This window comes from Misgurnus anguillicaudatus, chromosome 15 (assembly GCF_027580225.2).
Source record: "Misgurnus anguillicaudatus chromosome 15, ASM2758022v2, whole genome shotgun sequence".
Lineage (NCBI taxonomy): Eukaryota > Metazoa > Chordata > Actinopteri > Cypriniformes > Cobitidae > Misgurnus > Misgurnus anguillicaudatus.
The window spans coordinates 21,683,299-21,699,051 of record NC_073351.2 but is presented as its reverse complement, the minus strand read 5'-3'; the positions used below and the strand labels follow the sequence as shown (position 1 = coordinate 21,699,051).

Below are 15,753 nucleotides of genomic sequence, written 5' to 3'. Positions count from 1 at the left end.
GATTTTGAGGGTACTGGACCTGGAAAGTCCTTGAAAGGTCCTTGAATTTGAAGTTAACTAAGGTGGGGGAACCCTGTATATGGGGCTCGACACAGCATTTCTTCTTTTGTGCACAGCATTCAGTTTAAGACGTACAAGATGCACTGCTAGTAAATTTGTAAGTTGCCCAATCATAACTAAATGGTGTCCTGTCTCCATTTTCTAAGCTTGTCTTGATTTATTTACTGTTGGGTACTAGGTTACCAATACCATTATTATTCGTTTGAATTGATGGAAACTCACCTAATTCGCATTTGTTTATTTTTCTTTTTTTGCTAATTTTGAAAAGATTACTTGTCAACACTGTTACTCTACCTTGCTAACAGAGTTTGACAATAACTGATTTTCAGTTATATAAGACATTTTGTACAGAAACTATTATATTGTTATGGCCTGTAAAATGTTGTGATCTATGACCATGACCATCAAATTCTTATAAAAAATATAACCATTTGAAGAAAGCAGTAAAAACCTCGGACACCAAATGTACCTGCAGTGATTTAATCACCCATATACACAATGCTGTTGTTATATTACACACGCACACACACCTTTTCATTTCAGTGGGTTTAATGATGCATGCATTCAGCACATCTACATCCAAACAATAGATACTCTAGTTTAACCTTTATTATAACCACAGTGACTGCAGACATCCTTTGTTAACAATCCTTTAGAAAACTAATCCCATCCGAACATTTATATGGCCATACAGAGACGAACATACACTTAGTGGAATGCAGTGGAGTAGAAATAAAGTAATAAAGCACTGTATCAGACAATTTAGTTCATATCAAATGCTTAACATTCCCCGCAGATAGCTTTAAACAGCTGTTTTATTATCGTTTAAAGCCCATTTATGGAAATGGGAAATTGCAGCGATTAATAATTAACCTTTCAGACGATGAATCTATCTGTAAAAGAGTGTAATAACACTTTTAACATCTAAACAGAATGTTACTTCGCTGTTCTCCAGATAGATCATTTTGGACGGGGCGGCATAATTACGGCCATTGTTGTAGAAACACTCGTTAGATTCACTTGTATGGATGAGGTGGAGTTCAAGCAGAATGGGCTTCTTGGACAAACCTTAGCCCATGGGAAAATAGTCCCCTTCCTGAAAGCGATGGTTTGGGAGAGTGAAGTTCTGCTAGGGTTAGCACAGCATTCCTGCATTCCACTGACAGGGGGAGGGGAGACCGGGTATCGCTCGGTTTGTGTCCGTCTAATAGAGACGTGTTGGATTGTTTTTGTGTGTTCATGCATACCTATTTGGTTTCTCTTTTTGTGTTAAAAGTTGTGATGTAAGCATGTTGCTCCTGAGTGCTGTGTGGGGTTTTATTAGCTGTACTGTATGCTGTGGGTGCAGAATTACCCCCAGAAGTTATCTAAATCTGACAGAACATCCTCTTCAAGACATCCCTTAATGCAAAAAATTATTCATAAGGCAAAAAATGGTTTGCATATTTAAACAATGTTAAAATATTTCCTTTAGGGTTATTGTCATTATAATTAGCTTCATGTAAAACAGTGGACGTTAATGGTCCTCATTAGGATCAGCCAGTTACATATGCAGAAAATGACTAAATAATATCTTTATGAAAATGCAGAAATGTTACAGATATCAATGGATGGTGTTTACTATTATAGAAAAACAAGAGAGAGAAAGAGAGAGAGAGAGAGAGAGAGAGAGAGCATTTCATAATATGATGTAGAAATCGGAGAGCATCAAATAATACCAATTGAAATGGAAAAATCAAATTGGCACTAATTAATTAGAGATAAAATGTAATATATTTCTGTCTTCTGTATCCCCCACTTTTAGCGTGTGTGTGTATGTATCGGGGTGCCGATTAAAAGGCACGCACACACATACATGCTGAAGAATAGTAATATCCCCAGTACTGCATGATATGTTGATGCTCTACATAATACCATTTACGTCCTTTCACATTAATGCGAATGTTTTATTGCAGTTAGACTGAGAAATGTGTGTTAGTCTGCTGAAATGTTTCTGTGTGTGTGTGTGTGTGTGTGTGTGTGTGTGTGTGTGTGTGCTTGTTTTGCTTGCTTTGCACACACCATAAATCTCATTTATGAACTTTAGATTAAAAGAGAGGAGACTGATTCACTTTGTGGTTTTTAATCATCTTAACGTATTACAATGACTGATAAGAAGACAGAAAATAATGAGACCTCAGATCTGCAATAAACAAATAGTATTACATATGGAAATTTAATTTCGCTTTTGTTCTGATCAACTCTGTTACTCCTTCTGTGTGTTAAGCATGTAAACAAGGCTTGTGATGAAAATTGTCAGTGACTTGGTAAGGGGAAGATCTTGTTTTTTCCTGTTCCGTACAGATACAGGACGATTATCCTATTTTTGCGGGATAAGGAAAGACCACATGAACTCCAGAGGGAATTTTGGAAAGCTGCCGGTCACTGTGTCTGATGCAGTGACCCAGTGAATGGAAGATAGTAGTCCTGGTTTTGTACAGTATGTTTGGTGGTACATGTACCTTTAAGAAAGTTTACGTGTGTGTGTGTGTATATTGGTGTGTTTGTGTGTATTAGAGGATTCCACACTTGAGAAGTTAAAAGGCTTTGGTGACAGAATACGCAGCGGGTCTGACAGTCCCAACAAAGAAAGGAACTCTTTATTCTTTTGTCCTTCAAAGCTGCATGAATATTGCTGTTGGCTGGGAGCAGGATGTCTCAATACAAGGATGTGCATTGTTTTTTTTCTGTAAGCGGCGACTGGAGCAGTGCATCGTGGGCAGGATGCTGCTGCTGCTGCTGTTGTTCTCAAGAGCTGCATTGGTAATTTTTGATGATGTGGCAACAAAGAATTCAGCTTCCATCACAGCCCCTTATTCAGACACAGGAAATGCTTCGAGTGTTTCATTTAACTTCGACAGTGAACTTGGTTATTTTTTAGCCAGAGTTCTGAAACGATTCATAGTAACAAACTATAAATTTGATCTCAGATGAAAGGGCGCTAGGTCGACCCAGCCAAGTTCAAATGTCCTTATCATGTCGATGTTACAATATTGTTGCATTTAGAAGGCAGAAAGTCTAGAAAGTCTTTAGCAGATTCTTCTGGTATTTAGAGAACTGATGCCAAAAACTCTTTATATCCAAAGTGACTTACAGTGCATGCAAATCAATACATTTTATCATTATTTAAGTTTCCTGGGAATCAAACCCACAACCTTTGTGCAGCTATCGCATTGCTTTCCACTAATAGAGTTGTTTCACTGCTTGCGACTACAAGCAAGTTAAAGTGAAAAACATTGAACTTGAGGACGTAAATGGGATTTCCATTATTAACATTCTCTGATCTGCTGTTCTGAATGCTTGGTCTGTTCTGGGGTGGCCTGGACTGATCTTGCTTGCCAGATCCATGCTTTTTGGCTCGGGCTACATCTCACGACACGTGCGGCATGCAGGGGGTTATAGATGTCACAGCCGAGTGGTCGAGGTTCCAGGACCGAAACATTGCCAGCTAAACAACATTGTGCGTAGGTGTAACAGCTTGACCGAACCAAGACCAGGCTGTTCGGCCACAATGAATCTACTGTTCTACTCGCAGACCCATGAATAGTCTCAAACAGAAGCTGTGGTACAGTAGACGTCAATTCACAGCATGCATACATTTTCCATTGAATATTTTATACAGAACCGTTTCAATTTCGACTTTCTGCAAGAGGGTGCAGTGATCCGTATCAAACGGCAGAGATTAGCTCATTTTTACCTCTCTAGCGCTCCGTGACAGGCATTTAGACCTCTCACCTCCATACCAGCAAGCACCCTCCTCTTTCGCTATATAACAGGATTGTTATTAGCGGGCGCTGATGGAGGGGGGCTTATTAGTTGAAGAGCGAGGGGGTGGGGCGCTAATTGAAATGATGTCTGATGTGATAGCCTAATCTCTACGGTGACAAAATCCACACGCACTTGCTAATTTAAATGACAGCTCCGATGTCACTCAGGCTTAGCCAATGAAAATAAATAACACAAAAAGTCCCAGAAAACGTTTGTTGGAGAGAGCGAATGGCATCTCAACCGTGAAGTCTGTTTTGGATAGCCGTCACCCCGTAGAGTGAAATGAAGTGGCGCTCAATTGTCATGGAGACCAGACACAGCATCTTGTGGCCTGAAAAGACAAGCGCAGCGTGAATATAATGGCTTTAAATTCATACGGCACTTTCGGTTTGAAGGAATCTCCTGATTTTAACAATTAAGGAATTTAAATTACTTTTCTTCACATAATAATAGATTCCTATATGCCAATCTAACCATCGTATAGCACAGTTATATTACAAAACTGCCTTTAGCTCATAATAAGACCATATCCTCTGGAATGTGAAATACTTGAGTCTGGCTGTCTGCTACCTCGCTGACCTTTCCCCTGACCTCAGTACTAGCCCATGGGATGATGTTGTGGCAGTATCAGGGTCACATGTTTTTACTCGTCACCTTACATTCCTGCTTTTGGTATGCAGAGTTGCTTTGGTATGTCCTGCTGTTTTCTTTCTCTTCTGAGGCAGGATATTCTCTCCATTATATGTAAATTGTAGGAGACAGTCCATTAGGAGACATTGCTTTTCTATGTTCACCACATTGATTTAAATGTGGAGCCCAGTTTGACCCCTTGACCTGGTCAATCCCTCGTGGAATGGGAGTATGAGGTCATACTTGGAGATATGGCTTCTCGTTGATCCACAAGCAGATAACGACAGAGATTATTTATTTTATGGTAGTAACAGTTATGTTGAGTATTTATTCAGAATGGATTCATTATACACATGTGTAGCTCAGTATTATTTCAAATTAAATTCGATAACTAGGCTATTTGAATAGAAAACTACTGTAAATTTACAGTATGTGCTAAATTATTGTCGATAGTTTAAAAAATGTATATTCAATTATTAATAAGACAAATAATATACGATATATAATAATATTATTTTATAATAATAATATATTATTATAAAATAATAACGTGATCAAATATGTAAGGAATAATTGACGATGGGCCGTTTAATTATTACAAAATAATGCACACCCAAGTAGGCATGGGCCGGTTACCAGTTTCAAGAGGTACCGAGGTTTTAAAGAGTCAAGGTTTAAAAACCACAACATTTTTATGTGATGCAGTTTTTAAGGTATTTGCTGCATTTCACAAAATTAAGTTAAATAATTGAGTCATGTAATTGATTTGATGTTTACATTTAATATTATTAATATTAATTCACAGCCCAGTCTCACAGAGTTGCGTATAAATGGTACGAAGTGTGAAAATTGTGCAATACATATGATGCATATGATATGCCAGTCCTTCCCATTTACTTAAATGGCGCATCTTTTTTGTCGTTTTATTTATTGGTTTCTCTTTTTTTTGGGCGCTTGGGTTTAGGGTTCGGACAACTTTCAAATCTAACCCTAAACCAAAGTGAAAATGGTATAAAAAACAGAAAAAATTGAGAAACCAATAAATAAAACGACAAAAAAGATGCGCCATTTAAGTAAATGGGAAGGATTGGCATATCATATGCACGCCAAATTGGAATTTGGCGTATGTATTGCACGAGTTTTCACATTTCGTGCGGTTTATATGCATCTACATGAGACTGGGTTGTAATACATTATAATTGTATAATTTTTTGAAAGATTATTATAATTTAAGGCCTTATTTTTGCCTGGCATACATGTTTATATGTTGCTTCAAAATAAAATGTATTGTGACCAGTTGAAAAGTTGTTTTGGAGACATTTGAAAATAACACGGCAATACTGCAACAACGTTAAATCATGGTATTTTTGCTTGAGGTTAATATACCGCCAAAATCTCATACCGGCCCATGCCTACACCCAAGGTGGCATGGTGTAAAGCAGAGTTATGCTGTGGGTGTGCATTATTTTCAATAAATCAAAGGACTGGATGAATTATTCCACTTATACCACAGTTTTCAAAGACATTGCTCTGTTGGTTATTTAAATTTTTTGACATGTTAGATGTATCGAAAAATAAAGGACCATTTCTTAACCAATCAGAATAAAGCATTCAACAGCCCTGTGGTATAAAATGTAATAATGTAAACATTTGTCATGTATAAATAAATAAGGCAGGATATTATGCTTATCATGTAAGATGATTTAGGCATATCTTCTTATTATTATATTTACATTTATGCATTTGACAGACTTACAGTCCATTCAAGGTATACATTTTATCATATTTTTTTATCATACCTTTGAGCTGCTAACGTAATGCTCTACCAATTGAGCTACAGAAAAATAACTATGTGCATTATAATAGAGATTCATTAAATTATCACATCTACATCAGTATTATTCTTAAAGGGATATTACACCCAAAAATTAAATTAAAACTCATGTTCTTTTAAGCCCGTATGCGTTTCTTTCTTCTGTTGAACACAATAGAAGATATTTTTATAGTAGAGAAAACAAATACTATGGAAGTCAATAGGTACCATCAACTCTGTGGTTAACATCATTTATCAAAATATCTTTGTGTTCAACAGAATAAAAAAACTCAAACAGGTTTAGAAGAACATAAAGGTGAATAATGAACAGAATTTTCATTTTTGGGTGACCATCACGTCAGATACATGCTGAAAATAACAAAAAGAGGTTAAACAATTCAAAACAATTAAGGTTAGTGCTCCATTTACAGTTGAATGATAGGTCATTTGCCTGGTTTTTGTTGCTTTGTCCGATTATGCAAAAAGAAACATGTTTAAGGCTTTCTGAAAGAGTCTAGACAAAGCTGTGGTGGCGAGCGGTCTGTATGCGCAAGGGGTACAGAAGATAAAAAAAGTCTGTCCTCAGGTCTGCAGAGAGTCTCACTACACATTCCTCACAGCCAGGGGGAGGAGGAGAGTACAGCTCATTAACATAAGAAGAGGTTTCTCCACCAATCAGAAGCCAGGAAAGGGAATGTCAGGATTCAGAAGGAAAGAGGCAGGGTGTCGAGTTACTCAATGCATACTTCCCTCCTCCTTTTGCCAGTGAGAGAGCGAGCGAGCAAGCAGGAGAAAGAGAACAGGACAGACACGGCGAGTGAGCGAGAGAGTTAAAGAGAGAGAACTGTATGGAATAGTGTCATTCTTACACGCTGAGATCACTGAATTGGAGTATGTGTTAGGATCTGTCTGCCCGACGGAGACGCGGAGAGGTTTTTAAGCCGAGGTGGACGGTCCGAGCTGAGTTTTCGTCGGGGGTCAAATCTCAGGCAGTTAAGTGCTGTCTGGAGTCCCAACGACTCATACAGCAGGACTTAAAATGAATTATCTGGTGAGTGAGTGTGTGTGTGTTTTCATTGTTGTGTGAACGGTGAAGTTGGTTAACTTAAATGGCTTTGAGTTATATCTCTGGGCTAGATAACACAGTTAAGTTGGTTTCTCGGTGGACAGAAGAAACACAAAAGTCAGTCTCACATTTGGTACATAAAGTTTTAGTGTCATATACCAGTTTATCATTTTATTAAGGTGTGTGTGACTGGAACAGATAAGAGCCTGTACACTATGCTCTTAAAGAAAATTATTTTCACACGGGCTTTAATAACACTTCACACAGAGGACCAGATATGTAACTTTGCCATCTGAGGTTTTAAAATATGGGCTTTTCTTGAGAAGCAGTGAGTTTGGAAAGCTTAGGAGAGTTTGTGAAAAAGCAGGCATAGCGGGAAAAGAATGAAAGGAAAGAAACCCTGCTGCTGTGAGCTTGTCTGCTGACTCAGGAGAAAGCTGAAAGATTAAGGTTTTATGGAAAGCAGCAAGGGGAGAAAAGGAATGAAGGAGAGAGAGAGAAGTGACTGGGCCCTGGTTTTGGCCGAAGACTCCGTTCTGTGCTATTGTTTAAATGTGTTGGCCCGTGTTCAGCTTGTAAGGGTTTGGATGACACAAGCCCTTGGTATTTGGACGTGAGAGTTGGGTCGTGCTGTATTTCCGTCTGGGAGGAATCTGGACGCTGGGGTTCACCTCCTGTAGACGCCGGGATATTCCCATACCACAATAGAGACGATTTAAACTACACACTAATTGTGGTTGACAGTTAATCGTTTGTTAAATTAATTTTCTGTATAATTGTATTGAAAAAATATATTGTCTTACTGTAAAATTATAATGTTTTACTGTAAAATTGTCTTACTGTATGGCTGCTACATTGACCAGGTTTCTCTTGTAAAAGAGATTTTAATCTCAATGAGACTTCCTGGTAAAATAAAGGTAAATAAATAATATGTGTGTTGATAACTGGTGTTGAACAAATTCTGTGAAGAGTTTATGTCTCAAGAATAACTTGTTGCTTATACCATAAGCTTTTCTTTTTTATATTCTGCTGAAACCAGAGTCAGGTAGTTTGAAAAAAAGGTTTACGTGAGTGTTAGGTTTAGTGCTTTGTAAAAATGTATTGGCATAGTAGAAAAGCAGTAGTCACAGGGATGTCGCCATCATGTTGTTATAACAAATATGTCTGTATTGGTCTGTTTTTAGGTAGTCATATTAATGGAAGTGGGCTGTTGTATACACTTGCCACTCTTGATATTAGGCAACCAGACTGAATCAGTGGCAATATTAGTTAAGAATATTGACTCACATTGGGTTTACTGTGAGGGCCTGGGAAGGGATTTTTAAATATGAGAGATGACCAAAACACTTTATTGGATAACAGCTGAGCAACCTAAGCCCCCCCAGCACTGCCCGTGACTCAGATCTGATTCAGCCCTTGCCTCTTAAGTTTAGGAGGTTGGAATTTCCCCCCACCCAAACCTGGGAGGTCTGACGGACAGGGCATGCTTCTCATCCTCATAATCCTCATAAGCATCAAAAGTCTAATGCTGATCTAAAAACAGTTGGATTGATACTTTTTATGATGGTGAAAAGTGTATTTCTTACTGGTCTTACTGGTAAACATTACGCTGTTAGCGACAACAAGGTCTTGGGTTCCATTCCCAGAGATATGTATATAAAATGTATAAAATGCTTGATAAGTAATCAAGTGTAATATATTTTAGTGTAAAAGCATTGGATTATGTCATCATTAAATGACACACCACACATTGAGACATAGTGTGAGTCCAAAGGAATTCAGACGCTATAAGAAAACAGAAGTTTGCTCAGGGTGGGATCAGAGACATCGACATGTATGACCTTTGATCATACTTCTTGAGTTGGGAACACTGTCATTTCTTTATAGGAGCAACTAGTTGCTTTTAAACTTGATGCACTGCTTTTTTTAAATGTGTTGTTTCTGTTTACTTGACATGTGGCAAGATTCATTTGACATTGACACATTGACTGGCTGGCTGCTATTGCGTTTCCAACAAAATATTAGGATAGTAGTTAGTTGCTGTTATGTAGGTTTAAGGTTTCTATTGACATTTTTAAGCTCTGATTTAACTTTCTTTGGGCTTGTTTCCTAGACAAAGATTAAGTCATCTTTAAAACATAAAAGAATGACAGCATTTTATATGAAGGATATGAAGTATTTATTTATTTATTTATCAATAATTTATTACTTAGATGTTGCTCTTTCATAGCTTAAAGGTATTTTCAGTTGTGCTTATTTTAAGTATTAACACTTTCTTAATTGGTCACCTAAATTCTTAAGTGAGAAACCAAGTAAGCAAATGTGAAAATAGAGGATATACACTACAGATATTTGCTTATTTAAAGAGGAAGTCTGCATTAAGATATTTTAAGTGTTTAAAACTTAAATCAATAGGGCTGTGTATTGGTAAGAATCTGGAGATATGATCCGTATCACGTCACAGATGTTGCGATATGATGCATTGCGATTGCTTGCGATACTGTAAGCAAAGCGGTATATTGGGATTTATTTTTTTTATTTTTTTTAATAGAATCAGATTAAGCTTTCAACAAGACACACAACCATATGCAAACCTTAGCAAGTACTTCCTGTCACTCTTAAAGTTTAGAGATAAAAAGACGACTGCTTTGAATCTTTTAATTTAAAGAAAATAAATTATCAATGTTGCGTTTTCGAGAATCAATAGAGTATCGGCAAACAAAATATCCGGATACACACATGTTTTGATAGTTTCTTACACTCATATGAATAAAAAAGAATAGGGCATAATAAGGCATAATAATGGTTAAACCATGAAACATCAGAAAAAATTAAGAAATGTGTTTTTGACTTTTACATTGTCAGTGATTTTTCTTAAAATAATGACATTATCACAGTTTCTAAACATTCTTTGTATTTGTCTTTGTATCTGAGCCCATCTTGAGTTTCTGACCTCATCACTGTTGTTGTACTTGCAGACAGAGAGTTTAAGGTCGCAGTTGCTGGAAAGAAATCACATCATTTATGTCTGGATTGTTTGTTTGGCATAGAGAAGATTCTGTACATGTTTGCGTAGTGATGAAGGTCCTTCACTGTTTATGGCACACGCTGTCCGTACAAATATCTACTGTGTGTCCTTGCTATGTTCACATATCTGTTTCTGGCCTATCCAGCCCCGTAATCTCAGCGGAAAGATTGCACATCAGCATTGTGTAGGTGTGGTGAAAAACTGGCAGTAAACCAACACTAAGTTATAGCCTGTAGCTACAAGAATCAGAGCTGCTTTTTTCAAAGAGGGTTTTGCAACCCCACCTTCTCAGGAAAGGAGGGGCTAAGTAGGTCTCTTTGTTTTTTTTCTAGTAAACGTGAGAAGGATGAGTGAGTTTAAAAGTGCACGTAGGAGTGTAGTTTTGCTACTAGGATGCTACATGTGTTTATAAGGGGTGTATGATTTGCTGACCTAATTGCAATGCGATTGCGGGATTTGTCAGGCTATAAATGAAAGTATATACCTCCATGATTGAACTGTGGCATCTATTTTTATGAGCCTGTGTGTGTGTGTTGTCACGTATGTGAGAGAGTTATATAGAGACTGTAGCGAGAGACTGTATATAGACTGTACTGAATGCATTAAATAAAGAAAGGTGTATGGTATGTATGGAAGTGTGATGATGCGTGTCGTGGGTTGTAAGATGGGTTGAGGGTGTATATGTGGGGTAATACTGTATGTGAGTTAGGTAGAAGGAATGTTTTAAGAATGAAAAGACGGGCCTAGACTTGCACTGAGTATGCTATATAGAATTGCTGTAGGCAGACACTGACCTAGCTATCTAAAGTGGACGTACAATGAACTGTAAACCATTTTAAAATATTCATTTATTTATCAAAATTTATAAAATTTGAATTTAAAATAATAATTTTTACTTTTGAGTATGCACTACTTCATATTTAAAGGGACACTCCACTTTTATTGAAAGTAGGCTCGTTTTCCAGCTCCCCTAGAGCTAAACATTTGATTTTTACCATTTTGGAATCCATTTAGTACAGTCTAGCTGTACCACTTTTAGCATAGCTTAGCATAATCTATTGAATACGATTGGACCATTAGCATCACAAAATTCACCAAGGGGACTATTTTCAGGCGTTGCGTAATATCATTGCGCCTTCTGCAGCCATGTTACGGCAGCAAAGTCCTTGCTTATTACGCCAGAATGAGAGTATAGTTCCTAGCCATATCGGCCTAGAACATCGTAACTTTTAATTTTCAGTCGGTCTTAGTACACGATGTAACTACAGAAAGTAACGTTTTAAATAGGAAAAATATCAAAACTCTTTGTTTTTTTTGCGCAATGCTAATGGTCTAAACTGGGTTTCAATGGATTATGCTAAGCTATGCTAAAAGTGCTATAACCAGATCCGGAGATTTGCTGAATGGATTCCAAAACGGTAAAAATCAAATGTTTAACTCTAGGGGAGCTGGAAAATGAGCATTTTTTTTTTTAAAAAGTGGAGTGTCCTTTTAATTATTGTATCTCTGTTCTCCATGACTATCATCTGTTATTGTCTCCTTTTTGCTTAGGTTTGTACCCACACAAACTAACAATTAATGATGTGCCTGTCACCCTTTGCTCTTATTCTCTGCAGGCCTGTTGTTAGTCCTCAAGTCTGGTCTTGTCTGTAGTAAATTCACTCTCTATAAGGAAAATAGAGGAGGCCATTGGCTCACTGTTTGTTCTTTTGCATCAACATTTTGCTATTGTCTACTTTCTGTCAAGATTTTTGGGTCTCGCCCCTGCCCCACTTGCAGTGTGTACTTCCGACATCTTTTATTCTTTTTAAAGAAACATTCAACCGGTTCACACATATATGAATGTTATCACTGCTTCTAAGAAATAGACAAAGTATATTTCAGTCTTAAAAGGACAGTTCACCCAAAAATTCATTATTTACCCACCCAAATGGAAAATATTACCACCGTATTTAAGTTTTAATATTTTGTAGTACATCATAGCAATTATTGGTGCATATTAGTGATTATAGTGAATTATAAACTGTATTAAATACTGTTAATTTTTACTGTTATTTATAAATACTATTAAATGTTCACTACAGTTTACTATAGTAAAAACTGCAACATACTACAGTACTTTGTTCATATGCACATCCTAATGTTCTTCAAAACTGTCATTTTTGTGCATCACATATGGAGATGTGCAATGATGGTTCACACTTCTGTTTTCTATAAAAGCACATATTCACCAACAGACACTGTCAAGCTTCAAATTAAAAAAACATTGTACCCCAAATATTCTGTATTTTAAGCTTGACAGCCACTGGTCTATTTTCAGTGTATAAAAACACGAAGATGAATATTCTGCAAAATAACCTCTTTTGTGTTCTTTTGAGGAAAGACAAACATGCATATTTGAAACAACATTATGGTGATCAAACAATAACCAAATTAGAATTTTGTGGTGAATGGTTCCTCTAACACACCTTAATAAATCTGTGTGAGTTTTTTCCACGTGAGCGTGTGTCACACGCTGCTGACTGACACGACCGATAACGTCAAATGCTCGAGCACGCGCCTGCCGTCTGAGTCACATCTCTCGGCCTGATGATTATCGCTGCTGTCTGATACAGCGTCTGCTCGTTGTGTACCTGTCTGAAAATGTGTCTTAACGTACTAAACTCCACCTGCTTTATAATTACTCCAGCTAACCTGCTATTTATGAAAGCCCTACGTCACTGAGAATAGCAATCTAACCACAGAAAAACAACCTGAGCACTATACTACACGTACTGTATGTATGTGTTACAAACCACATATCGAGTTTTAAAATAAACATTTATTTTCCCACACCTCGGATAGAACAGACTGAACGTCTTGCATTTGTTCCTAATTGTTTGGGCTCAGGTGTCTCATGTACACGACGAAATAAAGAAGGCTAGGTTTAATTCGAAGCGCCCATCTGTTTTCAAACCAATGAAAAGTTTTGATAAGGTAAGGAGCGGGCTCAGGAGGTGCGAGTGTGATGAGAATAGACTTCAGTCAGATTAGATGCCATCGTTAATTTGATGTGAACAGGCACAGAAGTCCGTTCAATATGTCAACCTGTTGTATTGTTCAGTCTTAATCATTCACCTAAAACATACATAATCTATTTTTAGTTAGAAATTTGCAACAAGATGGATTTGCAATGTTTCATATTTACAGCCTGTTATTATTTTTTAAATAAATTCTAAAGTCAGTGACTGTGATATGTTGTGTGCTTATGAGATAAAATGCATCCATGCCTTGTTTAGGTTTAAGTTATAAGGTTGCTAAGAGTTTGTATGCTGCCCTCATGTCCTTGAAACTAGTCTGCACAACCACAAAAAAGCACAACCTGCCCCCACCTCACAAACTTTACTAGTGTTTGTCCCACAGGGTCATGTAGAGGCACCAGACAAAAGCTGTTCGACTTCAACCCCCTCCACCTCACCTTACAACAATGTAAACTCACACACACACATACACACTCATTGACCTGGCTGTACATAGCTCGCTCCTGCATCTGCTGCATTACCTCCTGTTCAGTGGTTCTGTGTGAATGCCCCTTCCTTCCTTCCCTTTCTGCTGCACAGCTCCACATCCTTTTTTCATTCCTCTCCATCCTGTCGAGCTGTATTTGATTCAGAACATTTCTTTCTCACTCTATTGCCTTTACTTCTTAAAGGGACAGTTCACACCAAAACATATACATATACTGTATATAATTTCTTTATCATATTTAATTCAAACCTGTGTGACTGTCTTGCATAAGACATAGCAGCTTACGGTTTCCTTAAAGGATTGGTCAGTTTTCTTAAAAAAGGAGTCCGGATGGTTTGCTCACCACCATGTCATCCGGGGTGTTGGTGTCTTTCTTTGTTCGGTCGAGAGGAGGTTGTGTTTTTTGAGGAAAACATTCCAGGATTTTTCTCGTTTTGGTGGACTTTGATGGGCCCCAACATTTAACAGTTTTGGTGCGGTTTAAAATTGCAGTTTCAATGCAGCTTCAAAGGACTGTAACAATCCCAAACGATGCATTAGGGTCTTATCTAGCGAAACAATTGTCATTTTTGGCAAGAAAAATAAAAAATGTGCACTTGAAACCACAACTTCTCTTCTTCTCCGGCTGTGTGACGTGCCAGCGTGACCTCGCGTAATTGGGTAGTGACGTAGAAAGGTGACGTGTTACATAAATGAAACGCACATTTGCGGACCATTTTAAACAATAAACTGACACAAAGATATTAATTAGTATCATTCGACATACAACAACGTCGGAACGGTCCTCTTTCTCCACACTTGTAAACACTGGGGCGTAGTTTCGATACGTCATCTGTGAACTCTTGTCGTGATGACGTATTACGGGAGGTCGCGCTGGCGCATCACAGGAAGACAAGAATTTGTGGTGTAAAAGTGCATAATTGTTATTTTTCTTGCCAAAAATGACAATCGTTTCCCTAGATAAGACCCTTATGCCTCGTTTGAGATCGTTGAGAGTCCTTTGAAACTGCAATTTTAAACTGCACTAAAACTGTTAAGTATTGGGGTCCATTAGTGAAAATCCTGGAATGTTTTCCTCAAAAAACATAATTTCTTCTCGACTAAACAAAGAAAGACATCAACATTTTGGATGATATGGTGGTGATTAAATTATCTGGATTTTTTTTTAATGGACTAATCCTTTAAGTCCGGAGGATAGTCGGTTTGTTTATGTGTACGCGAACGTATGCGCACGGTCGAACGCACAGTAAACCATAGTTTATTTGACTAGTACATGTACACAGACACACATGCACATAGCGCCAAAAAGCAATGCATCTCCTGGGCTACATGCTAAATTCTCCTGTATGCACATGCGCACCCTAAGCATACAAAGTATTACAAAAATCCAGCGGTGCGCATACAAAACGCTCATACTATTCTGATGAAATTTGCATCGTGTGTACTGTATGTGGACTCTTGCATGTGTATGTGTAAAAATTAGACTAGACATGGCCAGTTCACATTCATATTGTATAGAAAACAACAACTTTGATATTTTGTTAAGCTCTTATCTTTTATACTGTATGTTCCTACAAAGTCATAATGGGCGTCGAAAGACATAACTATAATTAAACAACATTTTTTTCTAAACTTTCCCTTTAATGTGTGACATGAGAAGCTCTTGTTCGCATGAGCCTTTTGAATGCTAATGTTTTTTTCTAGCTCTCTTTCATCTATTCTTTTGGTCTCAGTGTCTTTATGTCTTGTGTCACATCATCTCAGTGTCCTGAGATAATAAAAGTTAAGCTTTAGTCTCTGTCCACTTCACATTCAAGGGAAGTTTTTGACCTGGACATTTCC

The 15,753-nt window shown here is 37.5% G+C and overlaps 1 protein-coding gene across 3 annotated transcripts in view; it reads left to right on the top strand.

The window, feature by feature from the left end:
* bcar1 (BCAR1 scaffold protein, Cas family member) overlaps positions 1–15,753 on the top strand; it is a 97,141-nt gene that overhangs the window by 44,794 nt on the left and 36,594 nt on the right. The window contains exon 1 of one of the 3 annotated variants that reach the window (XM_055173869.2): positions 7,055–7,361. The exons of the other annotated variants lie outside the window; for them this stretch is intronic. Coding sequence (XP_055029844.2) covers positions 7,350–7,361 — 12 coding nt within the window. The 5' untranslated portion in view covers positions 7,055–7,349. Of the gene's footprint in view, positions 1–7,054; positions 7,362–15,753 lie in introns of those variants that run through there. 3 annotated transcript variants of the gene reach the window in all.